Below are 27407 nucleotides of genomic sequence, written 5' to 3'. Positions count from 1 at the left end.
ATGTCCTTTCCATGTCTGAATGGGGCTCTCACTGGGGACTCTGACTTCCTCCGGCTGTACAAAAACATTCATGCTAATTTTCTCTCTAAATTGCCCTTAGGAAAGAGTGTGTGTCTCTGTGTCTGGACTGAATCAACTTTCTGTATAGACAAACTGCCCAATAAAGTCTTCTTTACAATAGTCATATTCTCAAATATGAAAGCTTTCCAGGTGCTGACATTTGAACTTCTGCTGCCCTCTGCAGGATAAAATACACATAACTTCCTATAAATCCAAACATAATTCGACATACGACTTTCAAACTGTATAATATCTGAATATCTCTTAAATAGAATAGAATGGAATAGAATAGGCAAATTCAAGAGTGTCAACTGTAAAGGGACAGGCAAATGGAAGAACACAGATAAACTTAGAAATAAGCAACTATAATTGAAAAGAAAACTTATGTAGTGTAGACCAAGGTTAGATTGTGTGCTTACTTTAGTTTTAAGTAGGTAGGGGCAGAACGAGAACAGCAATTGTTCTGCCCAGATTAAATGACTGACTGATTTTGACTGGTTATGATTAACATAATGAAGATGAGGACACATCGACAGAAATATTCAGCTTTTCTTCTACATTTGTCAAGCTTTTGAGGACAACATCCCGAAATTAATTACATAAAGATTTTTAAGCAAAGGAAAAGGTGAGCATATCTTCACTGGTAATGCTTTTACTTTGAATTAATTTATTTATGATGTTGAAAGAGAGCAAAGTCTGTTTACTGTTTCAAACTTTATTTAACTTAAATTAGGTTTTAGATTTTTGTGTGACTTTTTTTTAAATAAAAGGGCAAATATCAGCTTGCTGTTAAACATCAAGCTGCTGTTTGACAGCAGCTACTAAAGACGATATACTAGCAGTGGAAAAAAATATTCAATCTCACTGTAATTAAGAAAGACAGCATTGAATGAATGAATGAATGAATGAATGAATGAATGAATGAATGAATTGTCTGACAACCTGACTGTCATGGTTTGAGTCTTCTGTGTGTTTATTTTTGAGTTTCTTTGTCTCTGAGCCTCCGTGTTGTCCTGTCTCCCCTTGATTATTCCCAGGTGTGTCTCGTTCCCTGATTACCTCTTGTGTATTTAGTGTCACCTGTGTCTCTCTGTGTCTTTGTCGGGTCCTTGTCGTGTTTGTCCAGTTACCTGTTACGTTTTGAGAGCTTTTGCATCCGCTCTTTGTGCTGTGTGGACTTTTGTGGATTACTTTTCATCATTAAATTCATCATCATCATTCATCCTACCTGGGTCTCAGCGTCTGCCTCCACCACCACTTACCGCAACTCATGACACTGACTGCATAGAGAAAGCACAACTTAGAGGGAGAAGCGTCCGCTCATTTCCTTTGAAACCGCTAGATGGCGGTATAACATAAGCCACTTTCCTTGAAGATTTATGATTCCTCACTATCAGGTTAACGTTGCACGTCTTCCGGTTCTGTTAAAAAGCGGGGGTGGGGGGGGGGGCAAAATATATGTGTAAACCATTTCATTATGTTTCATTCTGATTTTTTTGGTTGAAGAAGATTGAAACAAACCACAAAGCCAAAAGACAGACTGAATTAAAATAGAGGTGCTAAATGGAGATCAGTCAGTTTTAATCTGTCAACACATTAAAAGTTGAATGTTATCTACATTGTACATGCTGTGCTGTCTTGACACAAATGTTACAAGCTTTTATTATCCAGCAGATGGGAACTTTCCTGTTCCAGTGAGATAAAATATTCACACTGTGCACCAAACTTCAGAATGACCTCGGGATTTTTCCTCTGCTTCTCTTCATCCCTGGTCAGTTTTCAGCAGACGCTGTGGGACAAAAACTCATTGCAACATTGTATGTGTTGTAACAAACTGCAAGTGGAGACCAAGTCATCCCTTTTTTTGTGAATGTTTTACTTTCCTCTGTAAATGACACTATCAAACCTACATACTACCAGTATATTTCCTGCTTTACAGATGAAAACTCTTATTAGAGAGATATTTGGTAAATCTTAATATGATTTGGAATTTCTTTCTTTTCAATCCCGGAACGAAGCTTGTTGGAGGCTTCAAACGACATTTGCAAAGCTTCCTTTAATCACTTTCTCTGAATGACAGCTTTTTTCTTGACACTCTTCTTTAAAGATTTGTTTTGTGGAGATTTTCTCAGCTGAGTTGTGAATCATTGCATCTCGTCCAGAGTTAGAACATCTTCTTGGCTTCTTGGTTAATGATTTCTCTTATTTATGCTTTTCCTGCCCCCCAAAAAAGAAACACACATCCACAGCTGTTGCTCAGTGGGGATGTTTGTTCTTTTTTGTTTGTCTGTTTGTTTGTTTCTGTTTTCTCAGCACATAAAGTTTTTAATATTGGACTCATTTGACATGAGCACCTTTTTCTACTTGATAGTTGTTTCCCCAAAAAGATCTTTGGTTGACAATCAGTCTCCCAGAAAGTAAGATTTGTGGAGTGCAAAACTAATTGTTGTCTTATGATTGCTGCAGCTCTACATGAGTCGCCACAGTCACCAACAACAAATATTTTTGAAACTTTTCTTACATTTCTCTGCATTGCAGTTTCTAAATCAGCAAATGTCAATATAGATAGGTCAAATCTTTACAAAACTAGAGGCCTGTGGAATCCCTAATTACACGTATTGTTTGTGAAATTAGGGATGTGTAATGCAAAAATATTAAAGTATTTTTTTCATTACTTAAGTGATGCACAAATATAAGAAAATTTAATATCTTGCAGCAAAGTTGTGAAGTCTTTCTCAATATAGCCATAAAAAGCTACGGACAGCAAAAGCAAAGACTGCTTTGACCAGAAGCTCTCTGACTTCATCCCAAGCTTTGCTGGATTAAACATCAGGGGTCAGCCAACCAATCCCTACAGTGAATGTGACATATGTAAACGATCCTCAAGAGCCAGTGAACCGTAAAACCCAAGCTGAGCTTAAATGTTACATAAGCTCCAAAATGCAGACTTGCACACACGCTCATCGACACGTTTTTACTGCTGCTTCCTCATTTTTCACATGCACTCACATACAGTATATCCTCATTTATCTCTGTCTGAAATTCAGTGCTGATTTCAGTGACACTGATTACTTCAGAATCAGAAATACTTTATTGAGTTGAGCCCTTTGGGGAAATTGCTTATTCGTGGGCAATGACTCCCATTCAAAATGTTGAATATTAGAAAATATAAAAATAAGCTTTGCAAAAATGATAAAAGATCATACATAAATGTCAGATTTTAAACAATTTGCCTAATCATAAATGTAAACATCCTGACAGTGTTGTTTTTTAGTTGGCTTGGGGAAACATTTATCTGGTCTCAAATTCACAAAAAAAGAATGACTAATCCTCATCTTGCAAGTTATTTGTCAAACTGTTTAATCGATCAAACATTCTCCTTCTATAACTTGCTCATGTTATGAGTTACTCTCTATTTTCTTTCTCTCGTTTGTCCTTGAGTGAGCTACAACAGTATTTTTCCAGACGTGGTCATGAGATTTTCTTATTTAGTCACCACTCCCTCTTCTTGCCACAGACCAGAATCTCTCCTTTAATCTCACTGCCCTGCTGCAGTGAAAACTACACCTGACTCCAAACACTGTAACAAATTAACCTGAACCGTCTCTTTGACCCATTATTTATTGTTTTCAAAGTCAGCCTATCCAGTAGACGTCATGGAAATGTTTTTCAGTCCTTCTGAAGAAAATAACCTTGTGATTAAAATGTAACTCATGCCTAAATCCTCTTAAATAACTCCTGTATAAGTAACTTATATTGTCATTTCCCCCCTTCGTAATAAATAATTGTTTTCCATAATGATGCAGGAACAACAATTCATACCCCTTGAATTTGATCTTATTACAATCACAAACCTTTGAGTATTATTGTTGTATATGCACCTCTTTGTGTATGCACCAATACAAAGAGGTGCATATTTGTTGAAGGAAGAAAATCCATCCATCCATTTTCTTACACCCTTGTCCCATTGGGGTTTCCAGTGATCAACGGGCAAGAAGCGGGGTACACCCTGGACAGGTCGCCGGTTCATCACAGGGCAACACAGACAGACAGGACAAGCAATCATGCGCACACACATAAGGAGAATTTAGAGAGACCAATTAATCTGACAGCCATGTTTTTGGACTGTAGGAGGAAGGCGGGTACTCACCCATGCACAGGGAGAACACGCATACCCCAGGCCAGGAATTGAGCCCAGAACCTTCTAGGTGCAAGGCAACGGCGCTACCACCTGCGGCACTGACGCCAAAAACAAAACCAGCCCAGTCAAAACCAGATAAATCCGTAGTATAAATATAATGTGGCATGCATTTGTATTGATCTCCATTTAAAGTAATACTCCTAAATATCACTATTGCAATAAATGTACCTTATGTGATATCAGCGTAGAATTTGTTCTGAACATGTCAATTGCTTGGTGACGCTTTATTACTTCTTTACAAAGTATATTTTTTGCTAGTACAAAGAAAAAGGTTAGCTGGTGTAACAAAAACAAACCTTATCTCGGTGTGCACAAAATGAAGGTGTTTGTGAGAGAGTGAAATGCTTTCAACTGGCCTTGAGCTGAGTACAGCACTCAGATACAATCAAACTGAGTTTTTTGTGGGAGTGGCATGCTGATGCAAAGTTTTGGAACAAATGTCTGCTGTGAGACTGACTTAGACAAAATTAAATTAATCAATCCATCCATTGTCTATGCTTGCTTCTCCTTGCAGTGTCAGGACTTTGGCTGGGCCAATGATGTTGTAGTATTCTAACTTTTAATTTAAACTTGGTAACAGAAACATATTAAATGGTCTGTACTTGTATAGCACTTTATCAAGTCCAATGGACAGTGTTGCACTTCAAACACACACTGATGGTGGCAAGCTACTGGACTGCAGCCACAGATGCCCTGGGACACATTGACAGAGGTGAGGCTGCCAGGACAACCACCACCTGCAGGTAACGAGGACACAATGACACAGGCAGACAGCATGGGAATAAAACCAGCAACCCAGCAATTTAGGGACAAACTCCTTCCACAATTGCCACCATCGGCCTCATTGTCTTATGAAAGACATTTCCAATCTCTTAAACCTTAAAATAATTAAATAATTTTAACTCTTGTTGAAAGAGTTAAAATGTTAAAATAAAATAAAAACTCTACATTCAGTTGTTAAAAAACTCTACATTCAGTGCCTGCAATGCTGGGGGGGGGGAAATCCTTTGTTTTTATATTACAACACTCGTCTGGTGAAATTCCTCTCCCTAGAAAGTGTAAAACATATGAGAAGACATAAGATTCGGCTCCGTATAGGGGATGTGGAAGAGAAAAAAGAAATGACTGAAGTATCACACAGTCAAATATTTAGATTCAACCTCACACTGTTTTGTGTAAGCAGTGGAAATGAGGTAACAATACTGTAAATCGTAAGATTGATAGGGGCATTGTTTTACCTCACTCATTATGACATACAAGGATAAGATAAGGTTTGTTTCGTCATAACTGAGTCACCTTATTCTAGACTTTACATCATGTCAGTAACTCTCTGTTTACATATATCAGCCAGCTCTTTGACAGGGTTTGCACTATGTCACTGTTAATCTGTCTTTACATCATGACCTTGAAAGAAAAAGGCCTCACTGGTGTTTGCTTCATTGACTCATCCTTATTATGTTGTGATCCCAGACTCTATTCTTCCTGATGTTATTTCTGCAGGAGGTAAATATTTCCTTTTGCCGGGGAAGCCCTATTCAGTGGATTAACGGCAGAATCCCAGGCATGCCGCCATAGTTTAGTCGGGACTATGCACGGGGAACGCCAGGAATGCATTGACTATGTGTTCACCGTATATTTGAAAGGTCTCACTGCATTCTCTACATGGTTGCTTCCGCTGTTACCCTAGGAATGAACAACAGCGACATTTTTAAACCTTTGCATGTCTGGTTAGTTGTGATAACAGAACAAAAGCTGTGGCATGTTTTTTGTCAGGGTAAACATGCTGTCTAGTAACAATAATGCCTAAGGTCTTTATATACTGTATATACAGTATACATATATTAAAACGATCTCCATGGAACATTTATTTTTACTGTTTCATGTGCAAAATGTTGTTTTCCATCCTTTGCAAGGATAAGTGTTTTGCTCAGTTCACTGGAAACTTTTGTCAATGTTGTTTTTAAATGGTTCTGGGTTTTACTGACTTTCTGTTAATTCAGAATCAATCCACTGAAAAAATCTAATTAAATAAGTTAAACTGAGACACGAAAATCAAGTATTAAAAATGACTGTTTAAGGCTAAGATGGCTAAAATGCGCTCAAATCTGAAGAAAAACACGTATCTTGTAAAGTTTGTGAAGTTGATACAAAAAATCCCTGAGGGACACTTGAACATTTTTTAACATTTTCATCTATTTTTTCCCACGATTATCATCAATCTCATTACACCATGTATATAAACAGCTTTTCTCAAAGGTGATTAAAAAAATGTTTATCCTTGTATCTGGCTTCATGTAAAGCAGAGACCAAAAAAAAGAAAAAACTCCCTTCCAGCTGGATAATTTCCTAAAACCACAGAAGCATTTTGTATCAGAGAATCAAAGCCATAAATTACCTTATTTTAACCTTGAAATCCTCCCTGTGGAAGTAGGGACCATTTTAGTTTACCTTATCAACATGATGTCATGGTTGGTTTTCAGGAGTGTCTTTTTTTATTGCTCTTTCAAACACAATCATGATAAACAAATGTGTACACCCTAATTTGGCCACAGTCACATGTATTTGATCAAGCACACACCATGTGGGGTTAAGTCAGTACATCAGTATGTGAACTACTTTAGGAATCATTTTATTCTGAATTTCTTTTTTCTTTTTTTGTATGCGCTTTGCCCTTGGCGCATCTCTACAGAGTCATGCACACTTAAAGCTTGGGACTGTGGGAAGAAGTCGCAAACCCCACATATGCAAAGACTCTCAGCCAGCATTCAAACAAGACCTCTATACTGCAAAGGAACAATCCAAACATCATCTTTCTTGCTTGCCATTACTCGATACTCGATTACTCGAAAGCTCTACCATTAACTCGATAAAGCCTGAGGCAAGCTGCAGAAGCAATGTGACAAAAACTAAACACACCCTATGATTCAACAGCTTGTGGTTACTTGATGCAGTCCAGTCTCCTGACTGGTTCAGTGTCTCAGATCAAAGGTGAAGTTTAACCTGTTTTTATTCACAACAAAACATCTTTTCCTGGAGACATAGCTTTGCCAAGAAGTTACCTCAGGGTTAACTGCATCTACTGTGTGTTAAATATAGTTATATAAGCACTGTGACAGATCCTGTCAAGGATTCAAACTTATGATATTAACACATATTTACACAGGAGGCTTTATGCAATTTAATATTTTTATTGTTTGCAGCTGTCTCAATTTTTGCATCCATTATAGAGAACCTTAAAAAAGTACTAAACTTCTGTTTTCTCACATTAGATCCACTGATTTCATTATACTGGGGTTTTACTTCAGAAACAAAATAGGTAGAGTTATAATGAGAAAGCTTAATTGATAAATTGTGTTTTTAAAAAACTGAGAAATGCAAAGTGCATTTGCATTTTTCTGACTTTACTCTAATACATCTAAATAAAATCCTTCAGTAGCTACCACTTAGTTCATCTATGAGTATATATAGTATGTTCTGTGAAGGCCTCAGAGGTTTGCTAAAACACAGCGAACAAACTGCATCATGAAGACAAGGGAGCACAGTAGACGGGTCATAGATATAGTTGTGAGTACGCAGAGTTAAATTATAAAACTATACATTAAGCTTTGTTTGTCTTATGAAGCACCGTTTCAAACCTACTATGACTAAACTGAGAGCATGAGAAAGGAGAGCTTTACTTGGAGAGCAGCGAAGAGTCCCCCGGTCTCTCTGGAGAAGCAGCAGATATCCACCTCAGGTAAGGTGGGTTGATGGGTTTTTGGTTGAAGTAAATCTAACAGCTCTGAGAAGGAGAACTGTAATGTTAGACAAGGATATGTCTAACACTGCAGTTAGACTCCAGTGGGGAATCTGTGGCAAGACTTTTAAAATTGCAAGAGAAGTTTGAAGATTTTGACACGTACAAAGATTCGAAAAACATCTATTATTTTCCTTAAGTTTCACAAAGATGCACTATTGTGTTGTCGTTTCAAATAAAACTCTAATAAAACACACTGACAATGTCAAAATGTGAAGTGAAAAGCTTCAAGTTAACACATTTGGAAGGCACTCTATCTGCAGGAACTCTGCCATGACTGTAGAGACTCACTTCAATGAGTAACACTGAAACAAATGGAAAGATAAAGACCGAAAAGGTCATGACAACCTCGTAGTGCTTGGTAAAAAAAAAAAAAAAGCACTGTAGATTTCTGTCACTTATAATTTTATTTTATAATATATCTTGCTTACCTACTTCTATCTAAGTATTTGTCTCAGGCTGCTTTTTCTCTGTCTGAAATAGACAATGAACAAAGCATGGCCCAAATGCCAGTACTTTTCCAGAAGGACAATATCATTAGTTTCCTCTTGGGCAAGAGGCTGGGAATGAGGCTAGCGGGGGTTAGTGGAGGAGTAAGCAAAATGCATCCGAAATGATGATGATTTGGATATCACTGATAGAATTAGAATTAGAATTTGCAAACAATAGCTTCGTTGGAAAATCGCCCAAAACGTCCACATCTACAGGACGTTAGTTTGATGTTCAGTCTGTCTGTGCCACTAAGAACCATTAGAGATGGCACAAACCTTTATCAGAGTTCAAGTATTTTTTTTGTACATTAGTGGGAAGTGGAAGAAAAATGTATACATTTACAGCTGGAAGTCTTCTTGGTTATGTCTCTGCCATCTTTGTACATAAAGACAGCCATTTTTGTCCATCCTGCAATCATCTCTTATCATCCCAACATGTTTTGACATGGAAAAGGTTCTGTCATAATGGAAATAGAGCTTTTGCAAGCATCGGTTTTCCCACAGATTATCAGCTGATTATCACTGGTTCTGAAGCATTGGAGCAGCCCTGGATTATCACTCCACCAGCACCAAATGTGGCTGTGTTAGTTTAACACCAGGTTTAATGGGAATGCCCTCTAAAACGTTCAACTTTTGTCTCATTTGTCCACAGAATATTTTCTCACATATCTTGGGAACCATTAAGTTTTAATTTGGCAAATGTGAAACAGCCTTTGTGTTGCGTTTAGTCAGTTGTGGTTTCACCTTTTGAACTCTTTCATGGATACCATTTTTGCCCAATCTATTTCTTGTTGTTGAATCACAAACACTGACTTAACTGAGGTTAATGAGGTCTGCAGAACATGTTTTGGGGTTTTTTGTGTGTATGACATGATGAGTTGTCAATGAGCTTCTGTAAGCCAATCAATCAGTCTTGCGAAGGTTCACCACTGTTCCATGTTTTCTCCATATGTGGATAGCGGCTTTTTCCCAGGTTCACTGGATTCCCAAAACCTTATAAATACATTTTAACCTCAGTGTAAAAGATGTTAAAAATGACTCTGGTCCTGTTTGTTCTGAGTTCTATAGATCTGGAAACAATGTGTTGCTTTTTAAGATCAGCTTGCCTACTTCCTGCTGTCAGACAGGTTCTATTAACGTGACTTCTTGATAAACAGTAGAAATTGAACTGAGATCTCCAGAAAAGGTGGTCAATCACAATTATGTCACGTAACCTCTAGGGGTCACAAAAGGTGAGGTTGACCTAGATCAACTTTTGATGCAAAAACAAAATTTCACATATAAAAACTGTTTTTATTTTCTCAGTTAACCTTTGACAGACATTAAATTTGTCTGATAAATGAATAACTATGCCTATGTAAATATTGTGATTACTTAAAAATTATATTTTTATGCCATTGTTTGTCCTTTATCCTGCAATTACTTATTTGTTTCACTGCCTGCCAGGTACACAGTCCTGTGCACAGAGGCAAGTTAAGGTCATTCTTGAACATGTTTAGCTAATCATTGGCAATGTTGCATTATTTCTCTAAATAATAAACAGATTTTGTTGCATTTTCAATGACAAGAGAAATATTTTTATTCATTTTATCAATTATAAGCGTGACACCTGCTCATAATCAACCAGAATGTGGTTTTGTCTGCACCCCCTCGCATCATGATACATTTCACTTGATACTATGGTAAGTCGCAGCATATCAGTGATGAGTCACAGACTAAACAGGCACTCAGATCATGGCCTCCAAATGTCACCCTCTGAATCAAAGGAGGATCAACAGTGGGGATCAGATCTCTTTGTATAATATAGTGCCTTAGTCAACATAATACCCAACAATCTTTATTGGATTGCTTTATTTAGGATTCAGTGTCATAGTTTTAATCCAAGTCAAACAGAAAATTGACAACAGATGAACTATTTCTATGTTGTATTTCTAATTTAAATCCAGATGGAAAGTTACACTCGTGAGATTTGGTCAGTACAGGACAACTGCAGAATGTGAAGCCTCATCACTACTGATGTTGGGATTTTGATTAGTTGAATCTTTGGTAAAGAAGCTTGGGATAACCGAGTCCTCATCAGATTCAAAGCGGATTAATTGCTCTTTGCTGGGGTTTATGTAATCCTAGTCAATAAGACAGCAGAGCTCTTTGCATAGGATGTTCAGAAAGGAGTGATATAATGACTGATGATTTAGTTACAGTCTTAAATCTTTACATCATACCTTCTCTACAAGAGGATGGTTAAGGTTTTGATATCCAACTAATGTAGTTATGATGTGATGGTAAATAATTTAAGATGAAATGCAGTAAGAAGAGAAGACGGAAGTAATCTGATCTGAATTTAAACAGCTTAATTTTTTGAATTCTTGTTTTTTAATGTGTGATTATTATTAATATTAATACACATGCAAACAAACACTAATGAGTTACATTGACATTTTAAAAGTAAAAGATTTATCACAGGTAATATGATGTATTTGTATTTGTAATTCCCAGTTACTACTGCTAGTATTATTAAACTGCAATTGCATATGAGGTGCAAATTATCCGTAAAGTTGTGCTTATGTTTATGAATGCCATTTGAAAGAACAAAATTATCCAAGGATGCTTAATATAATTCAAGTGCCCAATGCAACAATGTAATCTACTTTGGGTTGTTTCACATTATGAATATAATAAACAGAAAACCTCAATTTCTGTTATCTGTTCAAACAACTTTTACTCGGGTAATGTACTTATTTCAGAAAATAAAGAATGAAAACGCACCTTCCTTCTGGTCTCCACAGAAACTTTATTTAGTCTCTAGAATAAAAATAATGTATATTCTCTCAAAAAGGAAAGAAAAAACTTTTAAAGCTTTTTCCCGTACAGCAATCGTCTCTCATCATCCCAACATGTCTCAACTTGAAAAAGGGTTTGCCTGTCCCATTCACTGACATTGTGCACTCAAGGTTGGGCAAAACTTGATTCAAATCTTCCTTTAAATTTTCATATTTTTGCAGTTGTGACTCAAACAATTACCACAATCCAGAAGATCAGCAGATTGAAAAAAGACATTTCAATGATGACATCAGAAGTAAGCTGTGCCAACAAAATGCTAACCCTGACACAAACGTTCTTTAAGTTTTGCAGCATCAGTCTCAATTTATGCCACCAAAAAAAACACTGCATTAAAAAGCTGGTTGAGTCAAGACTTAAAAAATACTTTTTATTTCTGTGTTCTTTGTAAATTTTCTTCTTTTTTCCCCCCACTTATGCATTGCACAATAAGACACATTTGGTAGGAGATTCATAAAAAATAACCTTAAATAGACAATATTTAAAAACAGACAGAGGACACACAATAAACAGTTTAGTATGGAAGCAATTTGAACAAAATGAGCCCTAAAAGATTTGCAAAAGACTTTAGTTTTCTAATGTGAAACAACAAGACATCAAATAAGAACTGACTGGTGCTTTCTGTTACAATAAAATAGCCACAAAAACAAAATCAAACATAATGTAGTGTAAAACACAATGTGTATAAAGTAATAGAAAGAGAAATAATGCTCCAAATGCAACTGAAATTTGGTCAAAAGTTACTAAATTAACTACACCATGTCTATTTTTGACTACAACAAAAAAAGAAAAATAATTTAAGTTATGCTTCTCTTTCTGACACCGATCAGCAGAAAAACATGAATACATTTCTTATTACAACTCCATAAAGTGGTTCTAAATGCAACACATTAAGTAAGTCAAATCAATTGTTTCAATTATCACTATTAAAAATATATTTTAAAAAATAAACAGCATTTGCAACATTCTTCAAGTACCCAGCAATTCTTCTTGATGTTTTCTCTTGCACCCCTTCTAAAGAGGTCATAAATATTTCAACTCATCCTCAAATGCAACAAAAACATATATAGTAAGGCAAATATTAGATTCACTTATAGAACAACTCTGAAAGTCCCAGTCAACATTTTAAATGCAAGATTAACAATAGGATTCAAAGTCACATAGAAGTACAATGTGTTTTGCTTTTCTTTTTCACGTGGAGAAGCTTTACTCATTTAAAAATGATAACAAGCTTAGATCCCTGTTAATGAGATACAAAAAATAACTGTAAATATTACAGACAAAATGTATAAACCGTGAAAAATTTTTTTACTGCTGTAACAGCCCAAAAAAACCTTGCACTTATCTTACATATTCAAAAGAAGTACTCTAAACAGTTCTGTACGGGGTCCAACTACAGTGAGAAGTACACAAACATGAATATGCCCACAGAGCAGACCACAAATAGGGCCAGGTTGAGAAGGAGTTTAACTCTGGGGGATTCGTACAGCATCGCTGCAATCACCCGCTCATCTTCCTGCGAGATTTTCTGTGGAGCACCATGTGGTTCTTCTTTGTACCCACAGAAACAGTCAATAAAGCGCATGCACAGGCCTTTTTCTCCTGGCTCTGGTCTGATCATATCCATCTGGTTGAAAGCAGGCTGCTCAGCAGGGGTGGAGGCAGGGGACGTTTCCGTGCTGGGAGTAGCTGGATCATGGTCTGTGGACGGGACCAGAAGCTTGATCTCAGCTCCATCTAGACACCTCTCCATTTTGACATCTACAGGAATGTCTTTATAGTAGACTTCGCTATTGTTGCATTGGTTCTTCTCTGTGAGACCGTACTTTACAGCTCTGTCCTTCGGGGGAACCTTTTCCAGCTTGCGGAGCCCCCAGACTGTGGCGGTGCGCACCTGTTCATCATCCGGTGCAGAGGTACAAAGACTGACCACCACAGCAACCAACCCTGAAATCCAGAAGAGTCCAGCTGCAAAGTACATGTAATGAATGTGGACGATGAAGAAGGGTCTGTTGTCTGGCTGGTCACAGCGAGGCTGGCGGTAAAAGAAGGCGAGGATCAGCCGTACAGCACCGAGCACGAAACCCGTCATCCCTCCCCAGAAGGCGCCCGTCTCGTTACACCTCTTCCAGAACACACCGAGCAGGAAAAGGGCAGCTATTGGTGGGGTGAGATAGCCAGCAACTTCCTGGATGTACATGTATGTCTGTCCACCTTGCATCTCAATGATTACAGGGACCCAAGCGATGCTGATTACCACCATGACCACAACAAACATGCGGCCTACAATCAGCAGCTCGCGTTGCGTAGCTGTTTTCCTGACAGTCTGGTAGATGTCCAGGGTGAAGATAGTACTTGCGCTGTTGAAGATTGAGTCAAGGTCACTCATCAAAGCAGCAATCATGACCGCCATCATAAGACCCCTGAGACCCACCGGCATCACCGCCATCACCAGGCGTGGGTAAGCGATGTTCGAGCACCCAGCCTGGGAACCGCACACAGCCATGCAGTGCTCCGGCCCGATGCAGGCAATCTCATCTGCGAATAAGATGCGAGAGATCATTCCTGGAATGACTATCACAAACATGGGCAGGATCTTGAGAAATCCAGCCATGAGTGTTGAGCACTTAGCATGAGCAATGTTCTTAGCAGCTAATACTCTCTGCACAATGACCTGGTCTGCACACCAGTACCAAATGGATGCAGGGGTTTGCCCCAGAATGAAACCTGGCCAAGGAATATCCTCATCTAGAGGGCCGCGAAGGATGTGTAGTGAGTTTGGCTTTGGTTCAATGCGACAAGATGGTGAATATGTGTAGTTTCCAGCAGCCATTATTGCAGTGACATTAGGAATGGCTTGCATATACTTAGTTCTGACCCCTTCTAGTCCACCAACTTTGATTAGGCTCATGATGGTTAAGGTCAGGGCTCCACCAATCATCAGCACTGCCTGAAGAGCATCTGTGTAGAGCACTGCAACCAATCCACCAGTGATGGTGAGAAGAGCAGTCATACTGATGAGCAGAAGAATTGAAAGATAAAGGTTCCACCCCAAGGACTCCTGAATAAAGAGAGCACCAGCATACAGATCCACGGAGAGCTTGGTGAAGACGTAGAGCAGCACAGATAGGCAGGCGAAGTAAACCTTCAGCCTGTGCCCACCAAAACGTTTTGACAGGTACGCTGGCATAGTGTAAACTCCAGAGTAGATGTAGACGGGGATAAACACCCAGCCGAGCAGCTGCAGAAGGAGGAGTGCATTGAATTCCCAGGCTCCTACAGCAAAGCCGCTTGCTGCACCCGACCCAGCCAGACCTATGAAGTGTTCGCTGCCAATGTTGCTGACGAAGAGGGACGCCCCTATCACTACCCAGTTCATGGAGCGTCCAGCGAGGAAGTAGCCACTCACGGTGCTGCGATTGGCTTTCCACATGGCCAAAAGCCCGATGGCCAGCACCAGGACAAAATACAGTGCAACCACTGCAATGTCCGCTGCTTCCATCCTGGCATGCATTTTTACGAATTAATTCCTTTAAAGCTTAAAAAGAAGCAAATGTACAAGTGTTCTTAGTGTGATTCATTTAAAAAAAAATAGCAGAAATATTTTTAAAATTTTGCTGCTTTAGTTTTCAGTCAAAGCAAAGGCTGGTTAATGATCCACTGCCAGGTCGAAAAAGCTTAACGAGGTAGTCTGTTGGCTCTGGGTTTGTTGGAGGCTGGGGAGGGCGTTGTAGGTCACCAGTTTAGAAAAGCCAAGATTAAATATTCCTGTAAAACAGAAAAAGAGAAACACATCATTAGTATTATGACTTTTACTTGGAAAAAACACTGAACACAAACATGTTAGAACTCACAACAGGAGAGACATTGAGTAATGTGTACTGACACCAAATTCAAGGTCACACAACAAAACGTATGACAAAAATGATTAGGAAAATAAATAGTGAAATGTCAAACATAAAAAAAAAAAAAAACAAGATTTGCACCTTCAGTGAACTGGGATTTGCTTCGGTTGTATTTTTCCAGTGCCACCCAGACTAAAAAGGGATTTACCTTTCCTGAGATTTTCTTCCTAATCTGTTCAAATACAACTAACGTCGCACCATGCTAGAGCTGAAATATTATGTAAGGTGAGTCAAGAAAGCACAAAATGCCGCTGGCAACAGCTACACAGTTCCTACGCGGCCTATTATGAGGCCATGTTGGTGTCCTCTAGAGTGTCATGCAATTCCTTTTTGGATTAAGAACATGCCTACACTTAGAAAATCCCACAAAGATACACACACACACCAAAACATGATTTTAATTAGCCCTAGAACGTCCTGTGTGCCTTTATTGGACAGTTCCTCAAAATGCCTCTTTTTAAATAATCATCATTAGACTTCACTGAAATAAAGATCACTATGAGACTCACAGTATCAAAAATTATCTTTTACAGAAATATTCAAATTACCATCAGCAAATGTTACTAATATCACCTACAGTTACAGAAATTGAATCATCTGGTTTCTTATATGAATTTCAGTTAAATTGTTTTCTTTGTCTTAGCTGTCAAGAGACAACCACCCCCCATTGGGATGTACCATTAAAAGAATCAGGGGTGCACATTCTTGTGGTTGTGGTGAGTGTTTACCAGTGCAGCGTTTTCTACAACACTGTGACTGAAACTGGGAACAACTTTCTGCACATTTTTGAAGAAACTTCTGCACACTTAAGTTAGCTCCCTATAAGCATTCTCACAACATTTTTCAGAGCATCTCAGTGTCAATGTGTTACCTCAGCTGCTATATAGCAAACAACAGTCCCCGGGAATATGGTGACGGGATCTAAAAACGGTTGCTGAACCGCTATTAGTAACATGCCTTATTGTGTATAATTGGATTTATAGGAAAATGTTGCAATGGATTTGTTTTTCTTATGTTGATTTGTTTTTTGAAATCATGATGCAATGCTTTGTGAGATCTTACATCCTACTGCATGTTGTCAGGCAGGTTCTATTTAAGAGTTTTCTGCCCCATGTGTGACCAATTAAATGATTGTGCTTTATATGTTTTCCATACATTTGTGTTCATACTAATGTATTAAAGAATTAGCATCTCAAATTGTAGTATAGTATCTGTTTTATGATTATAGTGAATGTTGTTTAGATATCAAGAGATGTGCAGCTCGATGCTCAGATTCTGCAAAAGGTGAGTTATCTTATCCCAGGTCTTTATCTCTTCACTCTCCAGTAGGACTTAAAAAGTTGTATAAATAGTACTTTGACATATAAATCTCAAACTTATTTGCTTCATACAGGACAAAAATGAATCCAAAGGCGATTTTTGTGGAGGATTTCCATAAATGACTGCAGCCAATGCTCTTAAACTGACCATCCGCTCAACAGAGAGGCCAGATCTAAGTTTCTCCTGTAGGGTGAATATTTGGTGAACAATACATATTCAGATAGACAATCAGATGGATTAAATAAAAATCCAGAGTCAGCAAAAAGGAATACATTTGGGAGAAGTTTGAGCACATCTGTTTTTTGTTGGGGGTTTTTTCGCCCCCCATCATCACAAACACTTGAATGTTTGGCCTCTCCTGAGGTTTCACCCTGCCATACATAGCAGAAAATAACCCCCACGCCTTCTTTTTCACAACCATGCTCTATGCAAAAGCATCTCTCTCAATAAAAGAAGTCTTTGTTTTCAGTTTTATTAAGTCATCAACAAGGCCCATTTCTCCATGTGGTTGCCATAAACTGCCTAAGAGACCCTGGCTCAGAAACACTGGGAGATTTCTCAGTAAATACATTTTTTAATTTTGATTTGCAAAGTTACATAATACGGGATTAAAACATAATCACTATTTTTCCCCAATGTTGCCAGGACCGACTTACTCAGCCTTAGTGCCAGAATAACAGTGCTGTGCATTCTACATGTGGTAGCTCACATTTTATTGAAACCGTTCTTGTTGAATTATTTTAATAATAAAATAGTTAGCCTGGATAGAGAAAGAATCAAGCTTTTATCTTAATTTAGTATAATACAGGGGCGCCCAAAGTGGGTCCTCGAGGGCCGGCATCCTGCATGTTTTAGTTCTCTCCCTGCTGGTAATAACAACCTTTTCAGCATGTCAGTGCTCTTCTTAGGCCTTCTAATGAACCATCATTTGATCCAGGTGCGTTAAACCAGGGCGAGAACTAAAACATGCAGGATGCCGGCCCTCAAGGACCGACTTTGGGAACTACTGGTATAATGAGTTGGTCCAGAAGACTGAAGATAACCACTAGTGTAAGAGGAGTCAAGTCTAAAAATAACTCCAAATACACAAAACACCATTGTAGTTTATCCAAACACTATTTAATTCATATTTAAATGGTTGTCATGTTTGGTTTAGGTGGTTATTTCTAAAGAAGCAGATTATTATTTACACAGAGAATGAAGGTAGGAGGCAGTTTGCCACCAATGATCTTCCTTTGTGCAACATGTGCACAGAATAAAACATGTAAAGAGTTTTCAGTCGGAATTACTAACAGATATGTAAGGCAGCATAAAGAGAAATAAAAATATTGTTTATTTCACAAATGTAATACATCATTTTACACCGATAATGGACAATCGCTCTGTTCAGAAACCCTTTATCTTCCATTCTAAATATGTTTCACACAAAAAAAGATCATTGATGGCCTTCTTCCCAAATGAATTTATTCTGTTTGGATTATAGGACAGGTCTTTGCAAGCCAGCCTACCTATGATGGTGCCAAAAAAAATATCTGGTCTCCCAGACCCATGCTACCTCGAAAAAGGTTTAAAAAAAAAAAAAAAGAACACACCCATACGACGGAAAGGTGCACAGGCACACAATTAAAAAAAATCTTCATTAAACTCCACAGAGTTAATCCAAAATGGAAAAGCGTTTTATTTGCAGTTACATTAAATAACTCCACTGGTATTGTGCAATGCATTTCAAGGTCCCCAACTTAGCTTGAGAGATGGCATGGACACTGTCAGGTGACACAGCGACACGACAAGGCTGCGTCATAAAACAGGTATAACAACAAACAGCAAGTGCAACTCTTCTGCTCTTCCTCCTCCTGTCAGTTTAAATCCCAGGCTAACAATTACCTTCCAGCTGTGGTTGAATTTCTGTCTTCAAAAGCAAAACGCAGCAGAACACCAGACGGTTAAATTGCTCTAAACCTTATCAATACAACCTAAATCATTTGGTTACTATCATCCCCGCAGTACAAAGAGAAGAAGGTGATACAACTTAATCCCATTGAAATGGAGGACATGAAACGGGGTGTGTTGTTGTTTGTTTAGTCACAGGTGAGGCTCTATAACTCCCCTTGAGCTTTGGAGCAACATAAAACGCGACGCAAGAGTATCGCTACGGAACAATGGGGCTTCAATTGACGTCCAGATGCAGCTGGATGACGGCCTCAGACTGCCCCGAGAATACAAAGAGGAGGCGACACCAGCGCACGAGCAGACACGGACCAACCTATCAGGTGGCAAGAAAATTCTAGAACAGCCGCTCATTCATTCGCGTGAAAATGCCGCGACATTACATGTCTCATTCATAACCACTCCGTATGTCTGGGACATTTGCCTGCGCTCGCAAAGCCGAATTGTGGCGTTAAGCGGGTCTTTTCTTTAAGATAACGACTGTTTTCGTACACTGACGTCAGCATTCTGATGTTGTCGGACGAGGTTTACTAAAACAATCGCTGATATATATATAGAGAGAGAGAGAGCGTGTCTTTTATTGGAAACACACCCCCAGCGGGTTAATAGTGATACTCAGTCGGTATATTTTAAATGGGATCAACTTAAAGACGTGGATTACACTCACCGGTTGCACTGGAAAAAATGTAACTCAATAGACGCGCTTCAACACGCCACTCCACGCCCCTTGAAGTCGATGAACAGGAAGAAGAATATACTCCGTCCGCCCAGGAAGAGAGCTTGTTTTCTCGTAGTGTGTAGATATGGCCAGGATAAGTCGGCTTCCCCAGCTGAAGGAGAGTTTCGCTTCAACTGTGATGCTCTGTCGGACAACGATAACCTATCAGCCTCGTACTCCTTATAGGAACCAATACAAATCCACGCCCCACACGTGGACCCGTGACGTATTAAAGGGACGCACCAAATGCGCCTAGAAGTTGTTCCGGCTAATTACCCGCCTTAACCCCCATGCTTAAGTTGAGAGAACCAGGCCAGGTGCGTTTTACTTGGGTCTTATCCCATATCTGGTCTCTTGTGTCTTTAAAATAAACTTCACTTGCATTTGCTGTCTTGTGGAAATATTCTAGAATTTCTTGTCAATGCACAACTTTTTATTGGTCTTCAAGCAAACTGTAGCGTACATAAACCTACTAAATCATTTTCAAAACATGCAGCCCTATATTTAGACACAAAGGTCCCTGCTTATCTTAGAACAATACATTAATAATAGTACATTTCTGAGCTGCTTGGAGTTAGAGAAACTACCAGAAGGGCCTGCTCTTTCTGGCTACGGAAGTCTGACACTTAATCTAATTTGGGTTTAGATTTGAATCCTGGAAAAATCTAGGTAATTAGTGCATGTTTTATTAGATTAATACAGCAGCTCCACATTCCCGTTTGGATTTTTTGAGGGTTTTGTCACATAATAATAATGTTGCCCATACCAATCAGAAAATATACTTTTTAAGGAATATCTGTTTTTTGGGTTTTTTTTTACAAAGCAGTCTTCCAATCCTGCTTGTGATCCAAATAAAGTATACCTGTCATTGTAAAAAGCTATCACTCATGTCCTTTAAGGGCATAATTTATGATAAGCAATGTGTATTTGGTGTTTTGTAAAATAACTACTTTCAAACTTGAATGTTAGAAATGCTTGTTCTTGAAAAGCAAAATAATCCTATTTTGTGTTCTAATGTGAACATTTCATACCCATACATATACATATGTATATGTACGGGATATGTTAAATATTGTTATTGCATGCTTTAGTGAGAAATATATCAGGTGTTGTTGCTGCTTGGATATTTAAAAGTATGCCAGTAAGGCTGCCAATAAATTGAATGAAAGTCAATCAAACTACTCTAGGCCTTCTGATTGGCCTCCTTGCCCTGCTACCACAGGTGTTACAACTACAATTCATTCTGATGTGGTTATTATAAACCAATTACGCTCATGATGTAAACACAAGAAACATTGCTGCTTTATCTATTTTCTCGTGATATTAATATTATCAAATTTTCTCAATTGACAAATAAAATTATGGCAAAATATGGTGACTTTCTCTGAAAAAGCCTGCAAAGGAAGGCATGGTTCTCCATATAAAAGGAGCAAGAGGACAGGGTAAATTTCCACTCACTACTCTAAACGGGTATCTTGGAAAATTCCATCTCCCGCGAAACATCATCTCCCAGCATGCCTTGCGGGACAGAGGTTATTGTGTAAGAGGGGGAAAAGATCGTGTTGTGAGTATCAGGAAGTGAATTCATTCATTCATTCATTGGATTTTCTGTTTGCTTTGACATATCCTTAGAGCTTTAGACTTATTTCACTGTGGATTTCAGTCCATTGTATTTTGACTTGTTTACATTTTTAAACTGAATAGTAATTCTCTTGTAGGTTTGCTATACAAATAAACTTAGTTGTGGATAGAAATTAAAGTTCTTTATTTGCATCATAAGTGTAATTAAGTGCATTTAGTAAATTTCTTTTACTCTTGTGTATCCAGACGTTTGTGTGTTGCGGAAGAACTGTGAGAAGCAGGCAAAGATTTCTTTGGCTCAGTCTATCTTTTGCTAAATGAGAAAATAGTTACATTGAGTTTCTTTTTCTAATTATCACGTTTTCTAGGTTAAAAGCATTTAAAATAAATTTTACTAACCCAAACTGGGGTAGAAGAAAGATAATAGATCCGGGACCTGGATTGATAGCATATTAAACCAAGAATAAAATATATTTAGACAGATATTTACAGTTTCTCTGTTCTGTTCACCAAACAATGATTATTTGGTTGAAATAAAGTTCCAAACATTTAGCATTAGCGACATCAGTAATTACTGGGGAATTAAACTGAGACTTACGTAATGCTGCTGTTGATTAAAAATAAAAACATTAATCAGACATAACAGGTGATAGCTAAACTACCACCTGTTATGTGGTTATCACTTTATCACACTTTGGGAGTTATTAGTATGAGCTAACCTCAAAACTATTTTATCATCTCGTGTGGCAAGATTATTGCTGTGTTTGTCAGCATGATCACAGTAAATGTCTCACGTTTTTCAGTTCGTCTTTCGGGGAGGAAACTTCTCTATTAACAGACTGAGATGGAAAAGTACAGACAAAATTTCCTTGAAGAAATGTCCTGACTTTGGATGTTCCTTACTGATTGCATTTTATGTTTTTAAACACAAAAAACTAAGCTCTTCTGTTAATTTTTTATTGTGTTTCAACAAATATAAATAGCTGTTGGTTCTCCTGCTTGATTTAGAGCACTTGACAAAACCAGATAGTAGTGTGTGCTTTGCTTATTATCCCAAGTCTATATTATGCATACGAAATGCCTTGTTTTGTATGAACAAGACATTGTATAAATTTTGTGTCTGTGTTAAGTTGTAAAGCATTTTGCTTAATCTTGTAAAGTTAATTGCCCAATTAGTATATCGCTTTCAGTGTTTATATTCTTCTTTATAGCTACTGAGTGGGTTTACAGGTAAAAGGTCACAGAGCTACAGCCTTCACCGTTGCTGCAATCAAACACAAATGGCACAAACAGGTGAGAAACTAGTTCAGGGTCAGCAGGTTGTATTAATTTCACAACCAAGGCAGATCTTAATGCATTATCTATTCTTATCCTTGGGACTTTAAGTTTCACTAGTCACTTTGGTTTTCAGTTTTACATTATTTTGCATTTTAAATTTTCAGCTATTTACATTTCTAGTTACTTTGTGTTTTGTCATCTTCTGTTCGTGTCTTTTTCACTCATATCTATTTTTTTTCTGTGTTAATCATTTTCAGTTATACAGTATTCACACTGTGGCTTTGCAGAGGCCTCTCCAATTCAAGCTCTTCTCCAATTCAAGCTCCTTTCACAGCTGTTCCACAATTAGTCATCAGACTCGCCTGTTCCTTGTCCCTGTATGAACCTCTTCTCAAAATTTATTGTCCTAGTAATTACGACAATTTTTTATCCCTCTGCTGCCATCAAAGTCTTTTTAGGGTTCTTCCCTGTTGGTTTGTATCACCTCTTGTTTTATTTTTGTAATTTCATCTTTAAATTTACCTCAATAGATCAATTTAATTTAATGAGCTTCCAGAATGATTGTGCACAAATCATCTAATCCACAGTATTTTATTTTTGGCAAAAGTTAATCACCGTAATGCAGATGGAGGTTCAGATATATAGTAATCCCCACCACCAGATGATTTATTTACTCATGTATTAAGCCTGAAGCCCTTCTAAGCAGAAACAATGTTTGTTGTTGAAATTCAAAATGGAGATGTTGGCAGGTTTTCTCTTAACGCGTCCATGTCAATTACAGTAAACAGAGCGGTTTTTGCATCTTTATTTAGTTTGAAGGGCTGGAGTCACAACTAGTAGCTTGGAAATCCATGCGTGATAGTACAGATCAGTCAGACAACTTATTTTAAACTGATACTATTCAAAGGTATCAGGTAAAGGTACTGTGCGAAGGTGAATAAATATGTGTGTTCCAGGATCCGGTTTGACAATTGCACCTTATGCAATCAACTGTGTCAAAGATGCAGTCTAAATTTAAAAAAAAAAAAGAAAAAAAAGATAACAGCCATAAAACAAGATGTCGTCAGTCTTATGTTACTTAGAACTGAGTTTACTTAGATTTATTAACCAGGAGAGGTCCCATTTAAGTTTCAAGGTTTATATATATATATATATATATATATATATATATATATACATATATATATATATATATATATATATATATATATATATATATATATATATATATATATATATATATGTATATGAAGCCAACTGCAAACCACTTGCACAAGTGTCCATCAAATGTGGCATATACCAAGGAGATGCTCTGTCCCCGCTACTGTTCTGCATAGGCCTGAACCCCCTCAGCCAAATTATCAACAAGACTGGCTACAGATACCGACTCAAAAATGGGGCCAACATCAGCCACCTTCTCTACATGGATGACATCAAGCTGTATGCCAAGAGTGAGCGAGACATCGACTCACTGATCCACACCACCAGGATCTACAGCACGGACATTGGGATGTCATTCGGACTAGAGAAGTGTGGTCGGCTGATCACAAAGAGGGGGAAGGTCATCCGCACAGAAGGGGTCTCACTCCCAGAAGGAACAATAGCAGACATAGAGGACAGTTACAAGTACCTAGGTATACCACAAGCAAATGGCAACCTCGATGAGGTCACAAGGAAAGGAGCCACAGCTAAATACCTCCAACGAATAAGGCAAGTCCTGAGAAGCCAGCTCAATGGCAAGAACAAAATCCGCGCAATAAACAGCTATGCCCTGCCAGTAATCAGATACCCTGCTGGAATAATTAGCTGGCCAAAGGAGGAGATAAAAGCCACTGATATTAAGACTAGAAAACTACTAACAATGCATGGAGGATTCCATCCCAAATCCAGCACCCTGAGACTGTACACGAGCCGCAAGGAAGGAGGCAGAGGACTAGTGAGTGTGAGAACCACAGTCCAGGACGAAACAACTAAGATCCATAAATACATCAGGGACAAAGCCCCAACAGACAATGTGCTCAGTGAATATCTCAGACAACAGGGAACGGAGGTTGAGGTGCCAGAGATACCATCATGGCAGGACAAGCCCCTACATGGGATGTACCACCAGCAAATAACCCAAGTGGCTGATATCAGTAAATACCAATGGCTGGAAAAAGCTGGACTCAAGGACAGCACAGAGGCCCTCATCCTGGCCGCCCAGGAACAGGCCCTAAACACCAGAGCAATAGAGGCCCAGATATACCACACCAGACAAGACCCAAGGTGTAGGTTGTGTAAGGAGGCCCCTGAGACAGTCCAGCACATAACAGCAGGGTGCAAGATACTGGCAGGGAAAGCGTACATGGAACGACATAACCAAGTTACAGGCATAGTATACAGAAACATCTGTGCAGAATATGGACTGGAAACCCCGAGATCAAAGTGGGAAACACCCCCAAAGGTGGCGGAGAACGCCAGAGCTAAGATCCTGTGGGACTTCCAGATCCAGACAGACAAAATGGTAATGGCGAACCAACCAGACATTGTCGTAGTGGATAAACAACAGAGGAAAGCCGTTGTGATAGATGTAGCAATACCAAGCGACTACAACATCAGGAAAAAGGAGCACGAGAAACTAGAGAAATACCAGGGCCTCAGGGAGGAACTGGAGAGGGCCTGGAAGGTGAAGACCACAGTGGTGCCTGTGGTCATCGGGGCCCTCGGGGCAGTCACCCCCAAACTGGACCAATGGCTACAACAGATCCCAGGAACAACATCAGACATCTCAGTCCAGAAATGTGCAATCCTTGGCACAGCCAAGATACTGCGCAGAACCCTCAAGCTCCCAGGCCTCTGGTAGAGGACCCGAGCTCAGAGGATAAGAACCACCCGCGGTGGGTGAGAAGGGAATTTTTTTTTTTATATATATATATATAAAGTACAGACCAAAAGTTTGGACACACTTTCTCATTGAATTCAATGAGAAGGTGTGTCCAAACTTTTGGAAACTTTTTATATATATATAAAAACAAGAATTTAGATTGAGTTAAAGGAAAATAAATATCAAAATGTAATTTTGAGAATTTAAAGAAAAGTTGTCTGTGACATCATAACAACGTGAACCTTGAAGCTACTTATGAACAAAGCTTGAAATAATGAGAGAATATGTATGTCTGTTCTTGTGAGACAAACTGTCATATAGTCAGATCAAACAAAATAGTTTAAAAATTTCAAGAAAAACCCAGACACCTTCAAGGCAGAAGCTAGTCTTAACCTGGATGCTTATTGGACGTCAGTGTCACTCTCCACAGTAAAGTGAATTGTAGCCTACAAAGCCATTTGTAAGGATTTTGGATTCGGGGAAAGCCTTTTTCCACAGATGGCGGAAACATGAACCTGTCGGGAACCTTCCAGGAATAGGCGAGCCTTGCAAAATGACTCCAAGAACACATCAACACTTCCTCTAGAAGGTCACAAACAAACCCAGAGCAACATCTGTAGTAAGACAGCTACCTCAGTCAGTGTTCAAGAATCAACATTTAGAAAGAGACTGGGCAAAATCACATCCACAGGTCAGTTCAAAAGTAAGAACCACTGCAGACTGAAAAGTGTAATCTTACACAAGCCAAAAAATCTTTTTAATATTTTACTTTTGAGAAACTATTCTCTGTAGTGATGAAACAAAATCTAAACTTAACTTAACTTAATAAATCGGAGTATGTTGTAAATACTTAATTCCCAAAGCTTAATTTTTTAACAAGAAACTACTGTGAATAAGAACATTCAACTCACTCATGGTGCAGTTTGATGTATGCAAATATAAATGCCAAAAATGAGCTAACAATAGCTCATGTATATACAGTATTATATAAGATAGCAAAGACATCATAACATTATAAATTATATGCAAATAAGCTATAATTTTTAATTAAAAATCTGATTTACAGATTTTTCCATGGTCACCAATGGTCTTAAACTGATCTGAAGTGGTATTCTGAGCAAATTTCTTTTTTCTACCTACAACATGAATAGCAGCATTATTTTTGTTAACCTACTTATGTTAAAGAAACTTGGTGTCATCAGAGCATATTTTTCAACACAAAAATCAGTTGAAGAAAAGTTTAAACTTTTTCTTCGGTTTGCAGACAATCGAGTAATGTCTTGACGTGTAACAAACATTAAGCATTGAGCCTTTTACAATCTAAATTCCTCACCACTTTCAACTTTTTTGCATGGATTCAACTTATGCAAGTTAATATATTACTTTTTTTTAAGACGGGTTTAAAAAAAGATTAATACTTTCTTTGTTTTATCTTCTTAGATAATTATATTTATCCTGTGCATTTTCTTTTTTTAATCTACGTATTATTTAATCACTGACTACATCCTCGCATTCTAAGTTCATTCTTTGTGAGCACAGACATTTTTGACAAAAACAAGTACAGAATGTTTTTTGAACTGCAGTGGCCCCATCTACAGGCTTAAACCTGAACATGCAGATTATTTTCTGTGCAAGGATATACTGTCAATCTATTATATAACTAGATAAGTCTTCCATCAAGTCTTAATATGTAAGACGTAATGCATCATGTTCAGCAAATTTTGGTTTAAATAATGAAAAGGGATTTTGCCATCCGTTCGCAGAAAAGACTCACAGTCATATAAAATACTAAACAACAGAAGCTGTAATGAAGCAATAATAGCCAGTGAGACAATTGTATTCTAAGTTGTTGTTTTCTCTATTTAGGTTCCATTGCTCTTTCTAGATCAAATGAAATCTCACATTTTCTCAACATGTGCAGGGATGATTGTTTTGAAAAGTAAAAAACTGGACACCTTTGATGAACAATCATTAGACTTTTTGCGTGTTAAATAATAGAAAAATATCATATATGCTTATTGAAACTAAGAATTGATCATTAATATCTGCATCTAACAAACTCTAATACTGTCAGCAGTTTTCTTTTTCTTTTTTCTTAAAGTTCCGGGTCTGAGTCTGATTTAATTTAAAGAAGGACTAGAAACAAGAATATATTTGTTTTTCCATCTATCCAATTTTTTCCTCTGATTAGAAAACCTTTTGACACTATCCAGCTCCACAACAGGTATTTCAATAACATGTCAGTGGCAAGTGCCTATGTACGTACACTGTTATCCTTTGCTGTATTTTCTACAGTTAAATACCACAAAATGCCCAGTAAAACTACCATAAGACATCTTTACAAGTAGTTACTGTAATTTGCATTGCATTATGGGTATAGTACATAGTATTACAGTAACTTACTGTATG

General features: G+C 38.1%; 1 protein-coding gene and 1 long non-coding RNA gene across 2 annotated transcripts; both read right to left on the bottom strand.

Annotated features, from left to right (window-relative positions):
- Positions 1–1177: 1177 nt before the first annotated feature.
- LOC116723337 (uncharacterized) lies at positions 1178–26295 on the bottom strand. The gene is made up of 4 exons (XR_004339964.1): positions 26284–26295; positions 16043–16047; positions 2967–2971; positions 1178–1336 (listed from the first exon to the last, which is right to left on the bottom strand). It is a non-coding gene; the product is annotated as an uncharacterized LOC116723337 (long non-coding RNA).
- Positions 11320–19573, bottom strand: slc5a3b (solute carrier family 5 member 3b). The gene is made up of 2 exons (XM_032568159.1): positions 19226–19573; positions 11320–15154 (listed from the first exon to the last, which is right to left on the bottom strand). Exon 2 carries the CDS (start codon positions 14898–14900, stop codon positions 12780–12782), a length of 2121 nt encoding a protein of 706 aa, XP_032424050.1. The 5' UTR covers positions 14901–15154; positions 19226–19573; the 3' UTR covers positions 11320–12779.
- Positions 26296–27407: the final 1112 nt, after the last annotated feature.

This window comes from Xiphophorus hellerii, chromosome 7, assembly GCF_003331165.1.
Source record: "Xiphophorus hellerii strain 12219 chromosome 7, Xiphophorus_hellerii-4.1, whole genome shotgun sequence".
Lineage (NCBI taxonomy): Eukaryota > Metazoa > Chordata > Actinopteri > Cyprinodontiformes > Poeciliidae > Xiphophorus > Xiphophorus hellerii.
This window is presented reverse-complemented; position numbering and strand designations above follow the sequence as displayed.